Below are 20,753 nucleotides of genomic sequence, written 5' to 3' on the forward strand. Positions count from 1 at the left end.
ATGAAATATAGCTGCATAAGATACAAAGGAATATTCTTTCATTTAGTTCTGTATTGAAAGTCCTTTAGTGGATATCTTAATCTTCTGTGGTGTTCCCATTTACTTTTCTTTGTGACTCATTAGATCTTGAAGGATTAAGCTGTTTTCAGGGAAAGGGAAGTAAGGTGTGTAGAAGTAGGCTAGAAGGGAGAGAGCATACAATCCAGTTAGCACAAAGAAGTTTACTTTTAAGAGGCAAACAGAAGCTAGTCAGAGTATATACTGGCCTTTCAGAACTGGCAGAACCAGTGTTTTGGACCAAAACCCTCTGTACCAGGAGATGCCACTGTTTTACTGCTCTTTGCCATGGGCAGCTTGGAGTTCTGAACATTTTGGAGTCAACAGATAAGTGATTGTATTGGATCCATATTTCAGCTGTTCTGTTGGGTGTCGTGTCCCCCCAAGTATTTTTAGATATTTTTAATGAAACAAATACTTTGGTAGGAAAACTGGTGGGAGTGCAACATGGCAGTATGATGCAGCATGTTTTCCTAAATGTAGATCAAATCTTCCATTGTGTTGTATTACTTTCAGCTAGGTATTCCCAACCCCTTCTCATCCTGTAAGGACCTGAGACAATAAATTTCTGTAATGGATGGCACTGTCTTGAGGTTTTCCTGTACTTGCAAGTAGCTTGTACGTGATACAGTCTGATGGTTTCTAAATATTGGAAAGGCAGTTCTCTCCTATAGAGTCCTGCTAGTAATTTTTCATCATAAAATATTGTATTCTCTTTTCTGTGTGGATAAGAGTGTGCATTGTCTGTCTGGCATGGAGGTATGTATCATAGTATGTAAAGATGGAAGTAGGCCTGCTTAAGTCATCCAGTTAAGACTTGCTTTTGCATTTCTGTGGCTGTGATAAGAGTTAATTGTGCTTTACCTCTTGGTTCTCTTCAGGGTCAGCTATTTATATGCCTTTCTGTGAGAATGTTTCTCTAACACAAATAAGATTACATGTTTGTTACAATGCACTGTTCTGTGGTACCTGTGCAATTTCATTAGGATGCCAGAAGTGGTCACTTCCTTGAGTTTCTTGAACATTAACATTTTTCTCTTTATGTAATAAAGTTGGCAGTGATAAAACAAAGAATATTGTGTCCTGCTATGATATGATTCATAAAATTAACCTGACAGCAATGTTTTACCAGCTGCATGGCTCAAAACACCACTTACTAAGATTGCTTTAAACTTTTATTTTAAGATAGTTGGCAGTTTCCTCTTCGTGCCAGTGTTTAATGTCTTCCAGTATAATTGCCACATGAGCTGTTTGCAAATCCTGAGCTCTTTCAGCCAAAAGTTTACCTTCTCTGGGAATAGGGATAGGAGAATATATGCTTGCTGCTGTTAAAACATTCTGGTAGGTTATAGCATCTCCATGTTTAGGGCAGGGATTTGAAATTTGTCAGGGATGTGTCTTCTGTCTAACTTAAACCACATTTAGCTAAACTGAGCTAAATCCATCATGGAAAACTTGCAAGAAGGTGCTTGGTAGAGAGCTAGATCTTGGCATGTTGCCTCTGCTCTGGCCCTAATACAGGATGCCTGTGTATGTTCTAGGCACCACGCAGGCTGAGCCTGGGGAGGGGCTGGTATCTGAAGGCAAGAAGCTTGTGCCATTTCCTCCACTTGGCTTGTGAGGGAGTTTCTGAGCCTGGTGACTGAACTGGACGACTAAACACATTGAGCCAGCATCGTTTGTTAGCTCGAGTGCTTGAGAACTTTGTGGAAAACCAGAAACTTCCTTTGCTGCTGATATGTTTGTCTTGCATGTGTGTGATGCAACAGAAAGGTGGATTTCCAGTTTTCTTTTAAACTCTTAAACTGTCTGTCTACCCACCTCTTACCTTCCCAAAATCTGGTCATCAAAGAGCGTTAGGGTTGCAAAAGTTGAAAGTGATAAAACTCAGATTACATGAATTCCCTCTTCTTATTGCTTGAGTTTACATTGGATTGCAGAATAAATAAATCAAAAGGAAACAAAAAGGGCAGTAATCACACATTTTTAATCCACAAATATGATAATACATCATATACTTAAGGTGACCTGAACATTGCCCATATTTTAGCAATCTTATTACATACTAAGCTACAAGTACAAAAGTAAACAGTGAATGTACAGGATATGCAAGTATGAGAAATACTTGAAAACATCTCTTCTTAAGGCTACTCAGATTTATAAATAAAACAGATGTTCAGCTGGTTTGTCTAAAATACCAGAATCTGAATATTGATACTTGGTAACACACAAAAATAAGGTCACAGATACAGGATATCCTTTGCTTTGGACATCTTGAATGTTGAATAATCTCTTTTTTTTCTGGCTTTAAAAACAAATACTTAAATTTGTTTGCCAGAAATGAAACAAACACGCAAAATCTGACGTGTGCACTGGGACCAGAGTGTTTGATACATAAACACTGTTCAAAAGCATCAGTTGACAAGTACGTGCTTGGAAAAAATGCAGCTAATTGTGCATGTAAATATGGCTCTCCAAATGGTTGAACTTGCAACCCCAAATGTTGGTATTTCATCACTGTGCTGTGTTGCAAAGGAATTGTCCACCTTCGTTGCTACTAAATATACTATTTATGCTTAAAGGAAATAGTGAGGAAAATTCCATCATTACAAACTGCTCTGGTAATGTGCTGCCACTTTTACTGTGCTCCAAAATGAGTTCTCCTGGGAACAGATAAAAATCCATTGAGTAACAGCCCTAGTGAATATGTGAGCTGGGTATGTGTATTCTCAACCATAAAGGTGTGATAGTTAAAATTGTTGTTGCAAGAGATACAACATAGTTACCCTGGGGTGAGGAAGAATAGGAAGAATATCACCACAGTATTTAAGAATTTAAATGAGAAACATACAATTTTCTTATCCTATAGTGATGGGTGATCAACACTGGAAGTTTTCCTTAGAGAGGAACGGCTTCCAAATATATTTTCTTGTCTTTGTCAATTTTCAGGTACATACACTTCTGCATTATATGTGATATGTAAGGTGTTACCCCCAGATAATGGGATTGTCTGCTATCTGAATCAACTAGAAGGAGATGGTACATGACACCAAAATGTCAGTACACATAGGTGAGTCTGGAGGCTAAGATGTAGAGGGCAAGGAGAGGAGAGATTTCTGAATGTAATTTTTTACTTAGGGTTAGCCAGCACCTTCTACCCAGCTGCAGGATTCTGCAAGTGGCAAGCTTGTCTGGCTGCTCTGCTCTGTTCTCCATTAATCCTAACAAAACTACACAGAAACCAGTATTTCTTTGCAAAATGTTTTCAGTTTGAAGACACTATATATTTAGTTTAAAAAAGAAAAAAGTCACTGAAAACATTCTCAACAATAAGTCATTTATGAAGCTGACCAGAGTCACTACGACTGTTCTCTTAAGACTACTGTGGATATACTACACTTAGATGGCACTGCAAGCATAGCGGATGGGGTTCCTTCTTTAAATCACGCCTCTGACGGTAGGCATAAATGAACATGGATGCATTAAACCAAGATTTTTATCTAGGCTGAATATTTCAAGGATAGGGCATGTAAATGTTGCTTTATAGCTCTATTGGTGTCTTAGCTATGCTCTTCTTCACAAGTGCAATTTCATAATCTTCACAAAGGAATTTTGTTCTGGCAGGCAAAAAGGTAAGACCACAGAGAGCAGCACAACCTTCAGCCTGAACTCATCTGATGTTACCAAAACCACAAACCCTGAGAGTGGGGAAACCAATGTACTACTTCATCTACTTTCCTGGTTACTTTTGAGTCTGAACCACTGAGCTGCTTTTCAAAATTAAAATGAAACCTCCTCTCTGTTATTAGCAGATATAAAACAGTGAAAATATTGCTTCATAGAGCAGCTCTTTAAATTTTCTCCCACTTCTACTCAGTTTGTACTGTTATTCCTGTTAGTAGTTAACTACTATGTAAAATGAGAGATGCCTGCTCATATTGATCCCTAATGCTTTTGAAAGGAGTGAGCTTAATCCATTACAGCCCTACTTTCTGTCTAAGCTTTTTCAGTTAGCATGGGAATAATAAAAAAAATATGGACCAAGGGCAGCCTGGGGGTAAATTCCATGCGTTGCTTTGTTTGCCTTCACCTGTCTCTTTTTACATAGCCAAGCGTTTGAGTTTACTTTCTTTTTACATGTTCAACCTTGAACCCAAAGCTAGTAGGATCATGGTGTATAGCAATCTGTTTCTGAACAATATATATCAGTATCCTTGTTCATTCCACTCCTTGGAAAAGACTGAATTATCAAACAAAACATTAAAACTGATAGCTTTCCGAGTTAAGTTTTCCACTTCATCATGAGCCTGGTGAGCACTTTCTGGCCCCTGCTGGAGACTGTAGCAAGAGACCAGTAGGAAGGAAGCTCGCTTGCTCACCATGGCTCATGAAGGGTGGCCAGTTCTAGAGAGTTTTGGTTGGCTTCTTGTTCTCGAGTGTAGTTTCAAAGGACCTTCTCATCAAGTAGTTTGTTGATGCCATCACAGATCTTTTTGAGGTATGGCCGACAATCCCCATCAAGACTGTACAGGGCAGTTAGAAATTCCACATCAGCAAAGTGATTGAAGACATGGTTGATGCGCCCGTGGGATCTTGGTGTCAGGTGTCGATCTACTAGTTCATGCACAAGGTCTTTACATTCATTCAGAAGTTCTGCAAGAACATTTCTGTCAAAAGTGTATTCTACCTCGTAGAAACTGACAATTGTCATGGCAGTTTGGTTCAGCTTCTTCCTGAACTTGTCTACGATTTCCAGCTCTTCTTGGTTGAATTGATTATTTCGATAGAGAATCCCAATTTTTATTGCCACTTTAATCAGGTCTTTCATAATTTTATGGGCTTCCTTTTTGTTTCTTGTGTGTTCCTTTGTTACTTTGTACAGCTCATCAAAGATTTCACTGCTTGTGTCATCGATCAGCATGTTAGCCATGGTTTTCGTTGCCATTTTACTCAGGATCTTTTTCTGGGCTTGCAGTGCGAGATTCTTGGAACTGAAACAATCAGGACCTGTTTTGGGATAGAGAATAGAGAAAATGTTAATTTTATTTGGTGAATAATTTTCACAGTCAGTTAAGTAGTACCTATGTGTTCAACTGAGACATTACATGTATCACTGATCGTAACAGTCGCGATAGCAATAATGGGAACACTTCCAACACTGTATTTCCAGGTATCTTTGGCATCTCAGGCATCCATGTTTCAGATCTTCCTTACAAATTAAGAACAGAATTTCTGTCAGGGGTTATCTAAGCTGGTTCTTTGCTAGTCTTTTAATTTTGAAGTTCAATATTAAAGCTTTCTTGGCAGAGAGATCTGTTGAGATGCTGTGGTTAAAATAATACATCAGCTATCAGATGAGCGAAATGAGATGCTGACAAGTACGTGAACCTGAAAGAATTATACTTTTGGTCACTGGGAGGCACTCTTGATCCACGGTTAGACTAAGCAGCATCTCGGGTAAGGGCTAATAAAGCAGATTCATAAGCCTGGATTTATTTTGCGTGAATCTCTGCTAATGATGCCTTTCCATTTATAACCAATCTGCAAAATTATAGAATGTGATTTTTGTAAAATGTTGGTGCTTCAACGCTTGTGGTTCCTGCCAGATGAAAATATCTGAGCTATTTGCTCTACATTTATCAAATAAATATCTTGGATTTTTTATCTTTTTACCCATCTGTGCAAGCATAGCACCTGAGCATGTGGCTACTCCTGCTGGACTTTATCCAATGAGTGTCTATAATTATTGGTAGATATTAATTTGACGTTCCTCTGTTTTTCACATTAATGTTGGGTTTTAACTGACACTGTGTGGACAAAATAAAGGAAACGGAAACACTTCGTATAAAATCTAGTTTAATACTAGGATAGTAAAGTCTCTGTTGGATCAAAGGGGATTTTATCATTATAGCAAAATAATGTTGAGTGCGTGTATCAGGCTTACGTCTGATAAGGTGAGTGCTGAGCACTGGCAGAATAGACTCTCTGGTATGAAACACCTTTGCCTTCCCCTCACACCTCGTCTTGGTATTTGTTCATCCAAGGAGATGCCGGTCTTTCCCTGCCAGCTAGGGACCTTGTCCTGCTTGCTGGGAGACCAGAGCATTGGCTGGTGCAAGGGGGATGGAGGTAACTGTGCCCCTCACCGGCTGCTGGGAAATCAAACCGCTAAGAGATTAAAAGTAATAAAAATCAAAGCTTCCAGTGCTGGTTTGATTTTGGAACCTGAGTGGGTCTTAGGCTGGTTGGGTGAGCCCTGGAGCCCCTTTCTAGCCCTCAGCATGTGAATGCTCAGCCGAGACAACCATGTTGTCACCCTGCTGCGTAGCCATCATCTGTCAGTGTTGGTGGTGCAGTCTGATCTGTGGCCTTGCTCACACTGCCATGGGGTTCACTGCAGCCTCTCCTTCCTGTACTCCCTACATCCTCACATGAGGCAAAAGGGTGCTGCATGCCAGTGCTGACTTTGAATAAATAACACTCTGAATTTGAAGTCTTCTGTTTAAATCCTGTTTTTCAATTTAGCTAGAATATTAAAGTTGTCATCTTTCTTTGTGTGCTACAGCTGTACTACTGAGCAATATGAAAGAGTAACATTTAATTTCAGCTGAACCACCACCTGGAAAAAATAATTCAATGTGCTTAAAAGAATTGCCTGTCACTTGGAGAGAAAATTGTGGGGCTGATTTGCTAACTGGAAGAAATAGAAAAACTGTGATTTAATCTAGAAATGATAAAACAGGGTGAAAGCATTATTTCACTTAGCAGTATGTGGGTATACAAATAGTATCTGTGGTGAATAACTGTGTGCATTTGACACAGTAAAATGGAAGATGAATATTAGTGTCTGTTTCTATAGGAAGTGTTTGTTATTAATCAGGTGGACACAGTTGTTCAGTATCTGTTTTGATCAACAATGGAAAATAATTGCAGTAGATTTTTAGAATATTAATTTTACTAATGTTCCATGTCATTTTCACCAGAGGAGAGCCCAGTTGGCTCCCGCCATGCTCAGCTCTGCAGCAGGGAGACCTTTGCAGAGCCAATGCAATTCTGTAGCTCAAAGCAAAGCCTGCAATCATGGTGTGCAGGAAGGTGGCTAGCAAAGTATCGCGTCCCCCATTGCATGCCCCACATCTTTGTTATGCCAGTGCATCTGTGGGAGAGCCAGGACAGGCACGTTCTCAAACACACGTACATGTGGCTGCCTTCCCATCTATGTGATTTCTATGGGACAAAATTTGATGCTAAATTAGCACGTAAAAGCTTCTAGTAAACTTACAAGAAGTGAGGTTTGTCCGGCACAAAAAGAAGTGGTTCCGGGGTATGTTCCTGTACTCAAAGTCCTGGCTCTCATCCATAATCTTCAAAGATGGGTTTCTTCCCCTGTGACACCCCTGGGTTTGGTACCTCAAATGACGGTAACACAGCTCCTAGTGAGAGGTGCAAGCTATGAAATGGGCAGTGCAGCCAGAGAGCGTCAGGCTGAGTTTAACTGAACGTTGGGGCTGGAGTGTTTTTTCATGGCAAGTCCTAAGTGTGAGATCTGATATTGAGCAGCATGAGATTGAGGTCATTCTCATCTTTCTAAAAATAAAATAATCTGTTATTACATTGGAGCTGCTAAACTTTTCTCTAGAAGCTGTATTCCCCTTTCCTCTGTGATTTCCTTTACCAGGCCCTAATGCTATATCCTCCCCCTCATCTCCTCTTGCTCTCCTCTGCTCAAACCAGGACCCCAATTTCATGCCTCCTATCCTTGCTGCAGACCCCTTCACCCCTTTTTTGCACCTGTCTCTCCAGCCTGTCTCACCATGGCATCTCTAGCACCTAAGCCATGCCAGCCACAAGTGCTCAGAGCCCTCAGAAACTAAGCAGATCAAATACTTTGTGCACTCTCCTTTACCCTGCCTCTTTCCATGATTTGTGCTGCTCTGTGTATTGTAAAATCTGTAATAACCAGTAATTAGTTTCACCACCACGACTGCAGACAAGGTCCTGGCGGGGAAGGGCAGTGCTTGGTAGGGACACAGGACAAGCTTGTGCCTCTGTAGCATACTGTGGTGCTCTTTGTTAAGCACAGAAGCTGCAGCCTGCTGCCACAGTCCCTCCACATCACAAAACTGCTGAGAAGCTCAGGGAGGAGGAGAACTGGTGCATCCCAGCTGCACTAGTAAGCCGCCAACCTGGCTGCTGGGATCAGCGCTCTGCAGAACCTCTGGTGGGGTCAGGCAACATGTGTGTGATGAAGATGAGGTAGACAACAGTCATCAGCCCATTTATGCAGCCTAGACAGTGGTGTGGGGGCTGTTTGCAAAGGGCTGTGCTCAATTTGCTTAAATTCAGGGTGTACACAGCAGTGTTTGGATTCCTGCCTCCAAAACCACATAGTGCTCCAATGACAAGGTGACACCTTGCCTTTCAAAGATCACAAGTGGTTAGCCACATGATCAAATTCAGGCTTTCATGGGGACTGCAGGTTTACTGTGGCGGTCTTTTCTTACTGTAGCACATTGCTCATTACACAAAATACATCTTTGACTCCTACATATGGCAATTCTATTTTCTGCTTTCTTTCACACAGCAAAACAAATCAGCAACAACATTATACCAAAGCTGAAAAAGAAAACCCAACCTCTGAGCATACTGCTTTGCTGGGTAATGATTACCTTCCATAATAGAAAGTCCGACATCTTAATTTTTACTAAAGGACAGACTGGTTCTGCATTCAGATCTGCTCTTTCTCTGTCATCTAGAGAGTTGTGTATGATAAAAGCTATTCAAAAAGCCCCAGGTGATGGGATTAATCCCATAGCAATCTTCCATCCTTCAAAAAGCGCAACTCTTTGGACCTCTATTTCCACAGCTGTGATATCTGAAGAGGGAATGGCACATGCCTAGCTGCAGGCAGGACAAAGGGGAGAGGCTCCCTGCACCCGGGCAGTCCCGTGGTCAGGGTGCTACACCACTCCCCACCAGTGATGGCCCAGCTTCTGGCACACAGTGCTGAACATGACAAAGATGTCTTCACATCCACTCAACTTAATAACAGGATTGCTTAATAACAGTTGCATAATAACAGAAGTGTGGAAAAAGTTTGGCAACTTTAGAGAGAGGATGTAAGAGTTTTACAAGGTTTTGAGACTAAAATGCAAGAGCATCTGTAATATTCTTGAAGTATTTTGATTCCAGATGGCTGAACCAAGTACAAAATGATTAGAACTAAATGCTCAGCAATACTATTTTCATGTAAATATCCATTCAGCCACTCTGTTCAAAACACACCGCAGACCAGTGAACCAGAACGTGCTCCTACTACGCCCAGGAGAGAGCCCGGTCGATTTTTCTGAAAGCAGTTATGCAGATGTGGAAACAACCCCCCTGAGCACATGAATCCATTTCCCTCCCAGTTGGCCACTTCTTAGCCTTAATAGAGCTTTTGCAGCCAGGATATTTTCTCCTCTGGCAAATGGCTGCAAAGCATGTTGAAGTGAGTGCTGGAGGGAATACTGCTTCACAGGTAAAAATGGAGATAGTAGGAGTTAATCTGCAGAGTTTCTGTGGGGTTTGGCCAGTGTATTTTTAATTGTACTAGCAGGCTTGCTTGGAGAGAAGGGATACAAAGCAATTTCTTTGGTTTTGTTGCACCTGTGGAGTTATGTCTGACTCGGAGTTGTTACTGTAGTGCCTGCTGCAGCTTGTACTAACTGATCCATTACTTCAACTATTGAGTTCACCTGGTCTAAAGTGAATCACACTTGGAGATGTGTGCCTCATTGCCCACTTACACTGGGAGCGGAACCCCAGCTCCCAGCAGTTGGTGGTGGTGGGCTGTGTTTTCAAGCCACTGCCAAGCAGCATGAGTGTGTGTGGTGCTGAGTTAGTTTGAGAGCATCCTGGAGAGATGAGTTGAGCTCTTGTAAGTTAAAGGACTGAGCTAAAAGCGTGAAGAGGTTGCATGACTGTGGTGGGCTCTTGCAGTCTGGCAGGAATGGGAGGTGATGGGAATCATAAAAGGTCTCTGCATCTGTGCTCCAGCTGTACTGTAAGTAAGCAAAGGGCTTCTGAACTGAACAAGAGGGAAACACATAGGAAAGTAAAGATGATGAAGAAGCTGAAATATTTTTAATACTCCTGAATCCTCAATTTTTAAATGTTGTGCAGCCTCTGCAGCAAAACGCAGGCTTTAAGGAGTCAGCAAAGCTGCTGGAAATGTGGGCATTCCTCCAGCTGCTAGCAGTTGCTCAGGCTTGTGGGAGATGGACTAAGCCAAAGGACAGGCACACTTTGAGTCTGCTACAGCATGAGATAGGTGGGATGTGAAAATTGTTGTATGAATGTGCTGTTTTAATGATTTGTGTGACCCAGTTTGAATGCGTCTATGTACTTTAACTTAGTAACATACCTGCCCCCGAGCTTGGAGAATCTGGGAATGCCGATGAGAAGGAATGAGGCAGTCATATCATAAAGCTCTTGTAGAGAGTTAAATGAGCAGTGGGCATCTGAATGGTTAATCCAGTGTTGCTGCTGGTGTTGATAATTTGCGGGGCTGGCAGCTTGTTTCATTGTAACCTGCAGTTACCTGTAATGTCTCTTTTTCTTGACATAAAGAGTTAAGAAAGTATAAATAACCTTTGAGGAAATAAGAGCAGGGAATTTTATTAAGCTGTTATGTAAAGCTATAAGGACAAAAAAAAGCAAGTGCAGATTTGGTAAAGGAGAATGTAGAAAAACAGCCAAAAAAAATCTAGTTGCTTAATTTGCAGTACTCAGGCAAAATGCTTAGAGGTAATGAGCTGCAAACTTGTGTGTTTTATTTAACCTTTAAGTATCACTTATGCTATAAGATTGATTAGAAGAGTGAACTGCAGAACTCGGGATTTCAAAATAGTTCTAAAAGCAGACCGGAAAACAAGTGCACTAAAAGCATTTCTCCCATAGTATTTTAGTACTGAGCACCCAGGGAGCTAGTGCTAAGTGTGTGTGTTACTCTTGGACAGCTACAGGATCACTGCAGAAGAAACATTCAGTGTTTCCAGTAACTTTAAGCCAAGAAGCCAATAGACCAGATGGAATATATCAGCTTTCAGGGAGGGCCAATTTAAACATGTGTAAGCACCAGGGGCCCAGTGCTCTAACTTTTAACAGTTCTAAATTGTTACTATGAACATAAAAGGGTTGCTCATTTCCATAGTGGAACAGGAGCCACAGACTGTTAATTATATGATCCTTGGAGAACATACCGGTATCCAAATGTCTGAAGGCAAACCTTGGACATGCTGGAAATGGCAGCAACAGCCGTGTATAGAGGGCACATGACTGAATGGAATAAAGCACTGAAAGGAAAAACTGTCTTTTTACAAGCAGCAATCATGCAAAAAAAAAGCACTGTCTGGGAACCTAGTGACTGGAGATTCCTAATGATAGTCTTATTTCAGCAGCTGGCTTGTATTTGGCATTTACCTTACCAATAATATTGCTGCTACATACTGGAGTGTGCCTTTCAATACCTGGCAGAGGCGGTGGTAGGCTGGGGAGCCCCTTCTCTAAAGAGGAGCAATGCAGAATGAGTGGTTAAACTGTTGTCCTCCTCTTGGTAATGTCTCCAGAGACAATATCCAGGGGAGAGAAGCTCAGTGCTGGTTTCCATCAACTCCGCTGGAGTTGCCAAGAAAGGGGCTGGCTAAATTTCTCTTCTGCTACCCCCAGTAGCTGGCTGGGAATTGAACTGTATTCTTCTCCTGTGTCTAAAAGCAGTAGCTTTAGAGAGTGGCAAGTGGTGTCTGGATAACAGGACTGTCCTGTGGCTGAAGCTGGCCCATCATGTGGAAACCTTCACAAGAGCTCCCTTGATTATATGGCACAGCTGTCACAGTGCTGTGATTTTTGTATGGCTGTTATTTGACATTACAAATGAGACATTATACTCGGTCATATCCTGAAAACTTGCATCCAGCTTGTGAGAGAGGAAACCGCTCCCTGACAAAAAGGCTCAGTGATGACCATCTCCATGCACTGTGTCTCTGTACCACAAACCAAAGGGAGGTATCAGACAGCAACTGCTTTGCTAATGACCCAGCCCTTGGCTCTCTGTGCCAATTAAGAGCTTGGCACATGCAAGCAGCAAAGTCACTGCTCTGAAAGTGGCCACCAAAGCTCTTAATTTTTTCATTCTGATAACATATATCAGAACCAAAACCTAAACCATGCTGAAGCACAGGGAATGTCATCTTTGAAGAGTGACTTTCAAGTGTTCCATTTAAACTTTGCACCTCCCATTTTGTTGCATGCAGGGAAGCTCTGCCAAGGCAGCAAACGCGTCTGGTTAACTTTTGGCAATTGGTGGCAAGTGTAAACAATGCAGAGCTTGCTTACACAGCACCCAGAGGTACACACACAGTACAAACAAGGCTTTGCCCTAATCTGTCAGTGCTCAGGTGTTACAGAAAGGAGTAAGTCTGTCTGCCAGGAGTGATAGTAAAATGCTGTGGTGTTTGGGTGTTTTAATCTTTACTACAACTAAAAGAGGTTTTGATAAACTGACCACTGCATTTTATAAACAGGCTTGAAGTCTTTCAATGTCAACGCATTATGTTGATGGCAAGTGCAAAGTACATTGAAAAGACTGAATGTCCCTACCCAGAAAAAGCTGTTTTAACTCTGGCTGGCCCTGCAAGACAAAACACTTGCACGCTGACATCAAGGGTTTGACAAAGGAGGTATTTGCAATAGACCAAGCCATAATAGACCAAGACATTGCCTGGGCTGATCTTTAGGGAATGGGAATGCAGGAAGATTGGTTACTACCTGTTGCAATGACCTATTGATCCTGTTCCTGTATTTTGAGATAGATATTTGTGATTATATTAGTGCGTTGGTTTTTTTTTTAATGCTAGCTTTGGTCAGAAAGAGACTTCTACAGTGGAGAAGCATGCTGACATATCCAGAACACTACAGCATGATCACTGGTAAGCATGAATAGCTCACAAAACTCAACAGATGGTGCTTTGGTGGCAATAGGGGCCATCTTGAATTGGTTAGGATTTCTTGGCCTTCAAACTGTCAATGATTCCCCCCTGGCCCCATGTGCAATACAGTAAATCCTGGGCAGTAACTGTTGAGGTGTTTAATTTCAGTCTCTGAAACATTTTGTGCTTAATCAACTTTGTCTTCTCCATAATTACCACAATTCTTACACCTTCCTTTTAAAGACACTACATTTAAAGTTGACTATGTAGCAAAAATGTCTAACTAGATGAATAATTATTACCCCTATAGGAAAATTATGCTTGTTTTAATGTCTGGCCATGTAACTTTCACAACAGGACAGTAACAAGTTCTTTGATCTGTGCCATGGAACTGTTTATTGCTTAGATGGGACAGAGTCTCTAGGGGAGCATCAGGCATATAATGAATGATAAACCAATTATCTTGTTAAGGAAAAAAGCCTCATAGGCTTCTTTAAAAGGACTCAACCACCACATTCTTCCACACAAAAGTAACAATTACCTAGAAAAGAAAGGATTTTCATGCTGAAGTATTCTTTGCCACTGAGACTCTAATAAGCTATGAGAAACCTTTCAAGATCTTGCAGCTACCCTGTTTTTATCCAGATGCAATTATTGTAGCAACTTCTCTTTGTAGATGATCTGTAGAACTTGCTTGCAGTGTTACTTTATGATCAGTTTCCAAACTGGTGGATTCTAGTTTGAGCAGACACTTGAAGAGGGGAAAAATAAAAAAAGCAAGCACTGAATTATAGAAAATCCAGCTTGCGTCAGCTAAACATGGGGGATACAGTTATGAATCCTGGAAGCCAGCAGCTAGAATTGCCTCACCTGAAGCTGCTAAGGCTTTCAGTTTTCAGTACATACAATCTTTCTTAGTCTCTCCCCTTGCCTCTTTAAAATAAAACACACACCCCTAAAACACACACCCCTCCCCAAGCCACACATAGAGAAAACAGAGCCAGGACAGACAGTGTACAACTATATGGCAGGTGCTTTCCACCTGTTATTTCTGTGCTTTAGTATTCACTTGCAGTAGTCCAGAAACAAATCTCCTGGTTCAACCTTTGGCCATGTTTTCCTGGTATAGATGGGGGATTTGGTGCTTGGGAGTAGCTATGCCATTCTCCTGATAGTTGAATGCTGTGACACTTGCAACAGATCCTGGGGGAGTTCAGTGCAATTTCATGAATGCCCTGAGTTCTTGTTCAGGATACATGAGCTTTTCTGTGTATTCTTTCATACCCTCCTCTGGTAGTGTGAGGGAAAGAGAAGGGCTATGGAGGTATCTCTGCTTTTCTGGGCTCGGTGCTTGGTAATTATCATAGTCATCATTCCTGGTTAACAGGAGGTGCAGATTTCCCCATGCTTCAGTAGCTCAAATGCTTTCTATCCTTCCACAGAAGTCTCTCTAGCAAGCAGGAGCCAACCCTTCCCAGTAGGAGCATAATAATATGCTGTTAGTAAAGCAAGGCTTGGCAATATCAGCCCTAGATATTAAACAAGGCCTCTGTGCAATATGCATACTTTAAACAGATAAAGTTCAGCTAAGAAGCAGGCTATTGGGTACTGGGGTACTGGTTCACTGATTTCTTCTCCCCCCCCCCCCCCATTTTCTCATCTCTTCCATAAGAAAATTCTGAGGTTTACTTTTGTGCCTTAAAGTTGTTTGTTGTTGCAGTACACTGCTCTTTCTCTGGAGATATAACGTCCTTGCCTTTTACATAGAGTGATTCTATTTTTGAATCTAGTATATTAAGAATGGCATGAAGAATAACCATGTCTATGCTCTAGGGATGTACAAAATTACATGAGAAAGTGAGCAGTTGGGACCTGAAGGACAGCTAGTCCTAAGATGCTGTGAAACTCCAGGATGGCATTTCTCTGTAGCTTAATATGAGGCTGAAAGAAAATGGGGGGAAAAGTATTTCTGCTAAACCAGGTCAAGGTGAATAAATTTTCAGAAAAAAACACAACAGGCTGCAGCTGCAGGAGATGTCAAACTGTGGCTGACCAGGTGGGCTCCCTAGCTGCACTAGGCTGAGCTCTGCCACATCCAGAGGGGAGAGGATGGGGGTTGGCAGCTCCAGCACTGCATCCCTGCAGAACTACACCAATATTTCTGCAGAGCGTATGGTTCTCTTCACCATCCTCCAGCATGCTGCTCAGATAAACCCAAAATGGCCCACCTTGTTCCACAGAGGGGGAGTGATTGGAAGCAAAGTTGCAATTCACTCTTGTTGTGTGTTTATTTTGTTTTTTTAAAAATAACAAAAAAAACCCCACTGACAATACTACTTAGCCTTCTTTGCTTGAAATGCTTTGAGGACACAGTGCAAGCACCGGATGGGTAAGGGTAACTGAACAGTGTGTGTGTGAGAAGAGGCCAAGGGAAGTGGGGGGCTCAAGGGGAAAGGCAGGCTGTTTAAGCTTGGAATTGATTTAAGTTAATGGCATCTCTGTGTCCTGCAAATGAAGGAGATTTTTTTGTGAACACCATGAGCTATTGTTTTACTACCTTGGTATTTTCTTGCTTGACCACTATGTTTTGAATTATGAAGGTGATGGAAAGAAGGGAAATAAAACAACAGCAGAGATCAGGTATATCTGGAAAACCATAATGTGCGTCCCTAAATAAAACACCAGTTTCCCCAATTAACTCTAGCCATGCTTCCAAACTCTGTTTAAACTAGAGAAGAAAGTCAAAGGAGGGGAAGATGAAGAGGACAATAGTGGCAGGAAGTGTCTGATAGCAGTTAACTCTTCCAAGTTGGGAGCAGACTCTCTAGACTGATCACAACATATTTAGAACTGTTAGGAAAAGAAAGTTTAGTTAACCTTATGCATAGGCTATTTATTGCCTCATTTTTTATTCTTTGCCTGTTATGTTCTTTGGGGCAGTCAATTAATTAGAAGGAAAAAAATATTTTGAAGATGCCAGTTAGTGCTTACAATTCAGCTGCTAGTCAAAAGGGCTGTGGAAAATGAGGGCTTACAGGTTATAATGTGTTTGGACCTGCTGTTTGGTAGTCAACAAATAGGGACAGCTATGCCTATAATACACCTGTGACTGATTAATGTTCTTAAACAAACAACTCCCCAGACAACAAAACAAAAAACAGCCGAACAAAAAAACAGAACGAAATTCTTGATAGAAGATGCTCTGCAGATGTGTAAGTCAATTGCTAAAAAAAATATTCTTCTGAACCCTTACCTTGAGTCATGCCTAGTTATAATATTTTGTATGTCACAGCATCATTTACTTACAAGGTATGTGGGTGCTATCCATGTTTATAACAGTTTTAATTTCCTATATGAATGTGAAGGCCTAGATTTGTGAAGGCATCTAATGTATCACTAAGTGCAGTCCAAAATTTTAATTCCTAGCCTGAAAATATTCAGGAGGAAAAAAGGGCTACAAAAAATCTGAAAGAGTTACTTCAAGTTACTTGTGAAGTCTTTTGGGGTAAAGAAAATAATCCCGCTCTCTTTACCCAATGTCCTTCTGCCCCAGTGTGAGGTGCCTTCGCATATAGCCGTGCACTGTGTTCTGCTCTGGGCCCTGCTGCAGGGTGGAGAGAGTATCTGCTTTGCTGACCCAGGTTTTAAACTATTACACTTTGCTTACCATAATATGTTACAGGATATAGGTCCAGGCTCTGCCCGCACAAACATGGCACTGAGAATGTCATTGCCATTTGAAGCAGACAGTTTTGCTTTGCCCAGCTCCAAATAGCTGATGATTTGTGCTGCAGCTTTACAACAGGGGTGTAATACCAGATGGGAATGTTGCTTGTGCAAGTCCATAAAAGACCTGAGGGCATCCTCCCTTTCTAAGAGCTGCTGATAGTATCAGTGTCTGAATGGTGCCTGCTCTAGTTTCTTTTCACTCATTTGAAGTATTTTTTTTCCTCCACTAAAAGTTTAAAGATTTCTTTAGAGAATTCTAGCAGACAATCCTTCTATGGCTTTGCTGAAACAAAATCTGTTTGCTGTTTGAGTATAACCAGCAGAATTGATATTGGATTCTACAAATCCATCTTCAGTGAGTTAGTTATAAATGACCCAATGGCGTTACAAGTTTTTAAAAAATTATTTTTAAATGTCATCTGCTTATCCTGGCTGAGAAGCAAATGAGTAAATTCCTTCTTCTGGTAGTTTAGGGGTTTTTCCCCTTCTTCAATACAGAACAGAGCAAATGTGCTATGCTGAAATGGCTACCCATGGGCAAACACTGGTGCTCTGCATACCTTTACAGAAAAAATCTACACTGAACGTGTCAATACTGTTGATCCAGCATGAAATCAATGCCTTGTTTTCAGTCCAAAAGAGCTAGAAAAGTATTTCTTAACAACAGCAAAGCTGCAACTGAAAAGGCAAAAGACATGAATACTTATAAAGAGAGTCTGCTTATGCCTGTTTACTGTTGTTCCCAAAAGAGGACAACAAAACTGGAAAAGTCTCCATTTACTTATTGTTTTAAACAATGCTCTACTGTTTGCCTGGTTTAAAAAAAAATTATTACAGTTGCAGAATATTAGGCTGTGTGGAATTCTTGACTTTTTTTTTCTCTTCCACCACCGGCACCGCCTCCCCCCCACTTTCCCCTGTGTCTCTAGAGAAGGATTAGATGCTGGGAAGATGGCCAACCCAGATTCTAAATGGAAAACTCCTGACCAAAGGAAAAATTAATGTTGGTCAATGCAGCTGGGATTCATCACACTTTCCGCCTCTTACAAGTTTTTGTACATCTGATTGGGGATTTATTGGTAGGAAGAAAGCACATGTTGCCTCATTCCTTAGATGTGATCAATAACCCTGTTTTCCATTAAGATGAAGCCTGATTTGAACTTTAATATATCCTTTGGGTGATCTGCTCTGCACTGCTCATCTGCAGTGTTAGGTCAAGCACCTGATCAAGATGCACTAAACACTAAGAATGGAATATGGGATGGCTTCCATCTGTGTGAAAAAAAGACACAGACTAATATGTATCTATCTATCCCACATGAACTAGACCACCTGCTGTATTCTCCATACTTGTTCTCTGTAATCCTGTTGTAAAGAATTACCACTGTTTATCTAGCATTTTCTTTAATAAAAAGGAATAATTTTTAAACCATGAAAACTGTAGTATAGTTGAATGAAAATATAAGCTGAGTCCTACAGCAAGAGGAAATTATTATTTCCTGTGGAAGGATACAAAACTCAGTAAGGTGGAATTGCAGGTCAGTTCTGCTCCTCCTTGGTTCAAGATCTGCATGAATAATATCTGCCAAAAGTTACAGTGTCTTACTGTCTTACGCTAATGAAATTAAAAATCCTGAGGTTATACTGCGGGAAAAGGGAGGATAAACTAGGCTACAAATGATTTCTTCCTTGTTATGGGTTTAAACTGAAGTGCTAAACATGGTGTCAATACTTTCACAGCCATTAGCTGACCCAAGTAGCATAGATAATATCTTACAGTCAAAGCTCCTGCAGAGCATAAATGCTAATGAAGATAAACTGATTTTGTACTTTCATCTCGTTCATTGGGTGTATACGTATTGCAAAACATATAATGCCAGGAGGAATATTCTGATAACAGGGATGCTTTCTCTGTCATCAGGGGGTCTCTAATAACAGTTTAACAGCAGTAGCTGTAACCACCCGTCGTGTAGAAGTTCACTCTAAGTGCAACTCTCTATTTCAGGAAAGCAGAAATGGAAAAGATGCTGGAAAAGTACTAAAACAGGCAATTCAGTTTTTAAGAGGCCTGTTTCATTATTCTGAGGCACGTTAGTAACAGCAATGTGTTGAGGTTTATATACATGTGTGTATAGATATGTATCCTCACTGTATGATATTGCAGCTATATGGAGTCAGGGTTAAATTTGCAGAGGAAAATAAAAAAAAAAAAAATCACTGCCTTTATATTACCTAATGAAAACCCTACAAGGACAAGCCTCAACAATAAACAGAGAATGTGCCACCCCTCATGAGGCTTCAATTCTGTGAAATCTCTGAGTACATATCTACTGAGTTTATTTGTGCTGATACCTACACATGTACTGAAAGCATCCAGCTGAATATCCAGTATAATGCAGAAATGTTACCTCTGAACACAGCAGCCACAACAGTCTCTAGAGCGACTCTATGTGAACTGAATCAGGCCCAGCCTGATATTTGGAGAAAGAAATGTAGCACAGCCCACATGCTGTTATCATCTCATTGTTTCAGATGCTAGCAAAACTGCTGCCTTTACATCTGGTTAGTGGTAACAGAATAAAAGACAATTCCACAGCTCTGCTAAAAAACAAAAATACTGCCTAGGAGCAAAAATTCATTCCGTCAAAACGACTGCTCCTTCTGAAGGTAATTTCGTCACTTCTTCTGTTTCTTAATCTTGAGCATGAATTTCTAGAGTGTCTGGGGCACATGCTAAAGAAACAGCTGACAGCATGCTACTTTTCTTTCCAGAGCTGTTCTACACATAGGCAGCTTCTCAAGGCTCATCAAGAGTTTCCAAAAGTGAGTTTAGACCCATCTGATCTCTCCTGGATTTGACATGGTATTCAAAGAGTGAACGCCCTGTGGAGCTTCCTGGGATAGTCTAGCAGTTGCCTGAGGGGAAATACAGCTTAGTTTCCTCGTACTGCTTTTTAGGACTTGGTAAGTCCTCCTTTCCTAGAGACCTAATCTTGCATTTATTTCTTAGTCCTGCTCTAAGACTCTGAAGAAGCATGACAAAACCTACTTCTTGCTCAGCTCTCACCAGTCTCGTAGGAACAAACTGGGTTCTGCCCAATCTCATGTTTCCAATTCAACTTTTTTACAATGAAGAAAAATGTTCATTCCTTTCTTGAAGAGGGACTTGAACAGATCTTGTCTGTACTGCTGTGTACAGGCAACCCACCAGAGAGGACTTTGTCAGGTAAGGATGGGCCAGACCACTTGGGCCCCAATTCTAACTGGTCTGATTCCCTTTAGCAGGAAGGTCTAACAATCACTGTCACATGCTTGCCTAGAGAAATGAGTCTACTGTGCTCATGCATTTTGTAGGGTTGAGCTTTTCCCGAAACAACATCTATCTGTAGTTCCTACTCTGTGCTTCTGTAGTTGCTGTAGCATAACCCAGGGACATTCACATCTAATTACATAAAAAAAGAGCAGAAAGCAATCACTACCACAGACAGCCTTCAATCAAATGATACATTTGTATGCTTTTAAGGGGAGACTGGAGCCTTAAAAAGTAATGACTATACCTGTCATTCATTACTATTATTTTGTATACCAAAATAATCTCAAGAGTTTCCTATGGGTTTGCACCACAAAGCCTAGACAACAATAATCCAGTGTTTGTGCTCTAAGTATAGGTATTGTTATATTGCTCATAGGAAATAAACTGTTAGCAGGAACATTTAAATAAACTCTATCATCAAGTTGAATGATAAAATAAATCACTTAACTTTTACTAGCACTCATTACTCATTTAATGAAACTTCCCAGGATGATTTAAGCCAAAAGAGAGAAAGCTTGCAGTCCTCCCTGTAGAGACACAGCACATTACATATTCAACATGAAATGTCTGAAAGAGGAGCCCTTCTGTTTATTCTTATTTCATTTTAATTAAAGCTAATTTGAGCTGCTACTGTTACGCTATTAAGCCCTACACCACAATGGAGCTGAAGCTTCCCTTGGCAAACA

At 40.9% G+C, this 20,753-nt stretch overlaps 1 protein-coding gene across 1 annotated transcript in view; it reads right to left on the reverse strand.

The window, feature by feature from the left end:
- Nucleotides 1–2,025: 2,025 nt before the first annotated feature.
- TNFAIP8L3 (TNF alpha induced protein 8 like 3) overlaps nucleotides 2,026–20,753 on the reverse strand; it is a 50,356-nt gene continuing 31,628 nt past the window's right edge. The window contains exon 2 of the mRNA XM_075100375.1: nucleotides 2,026–5,064. Coding sequence (XP_074956476.1) covers nucleotides 4,502–5,064 — 563 coding nt within the window. The 3' untranslated portion in view covers nucleotides 2,026–4,501. The remainder of the gene's footprint in view (nucleotides 5,065–20,753) is intronic.

This window comes from Phalacrocorax aristotelis, chromosome 7 (assembly GCF_949628215.1).
Source record: "Phalacrocorax aristotelis chromosome 7, bGulAri2.1, whole genome shotgun sequence".
Classification (NCBI taxonomy): Eukaryota; Metazoa; Chordata; class Aves; order Suliformes; family Phalacrocoracidae; genus Phalacrocorax; species Phalacrocorax aristotelis.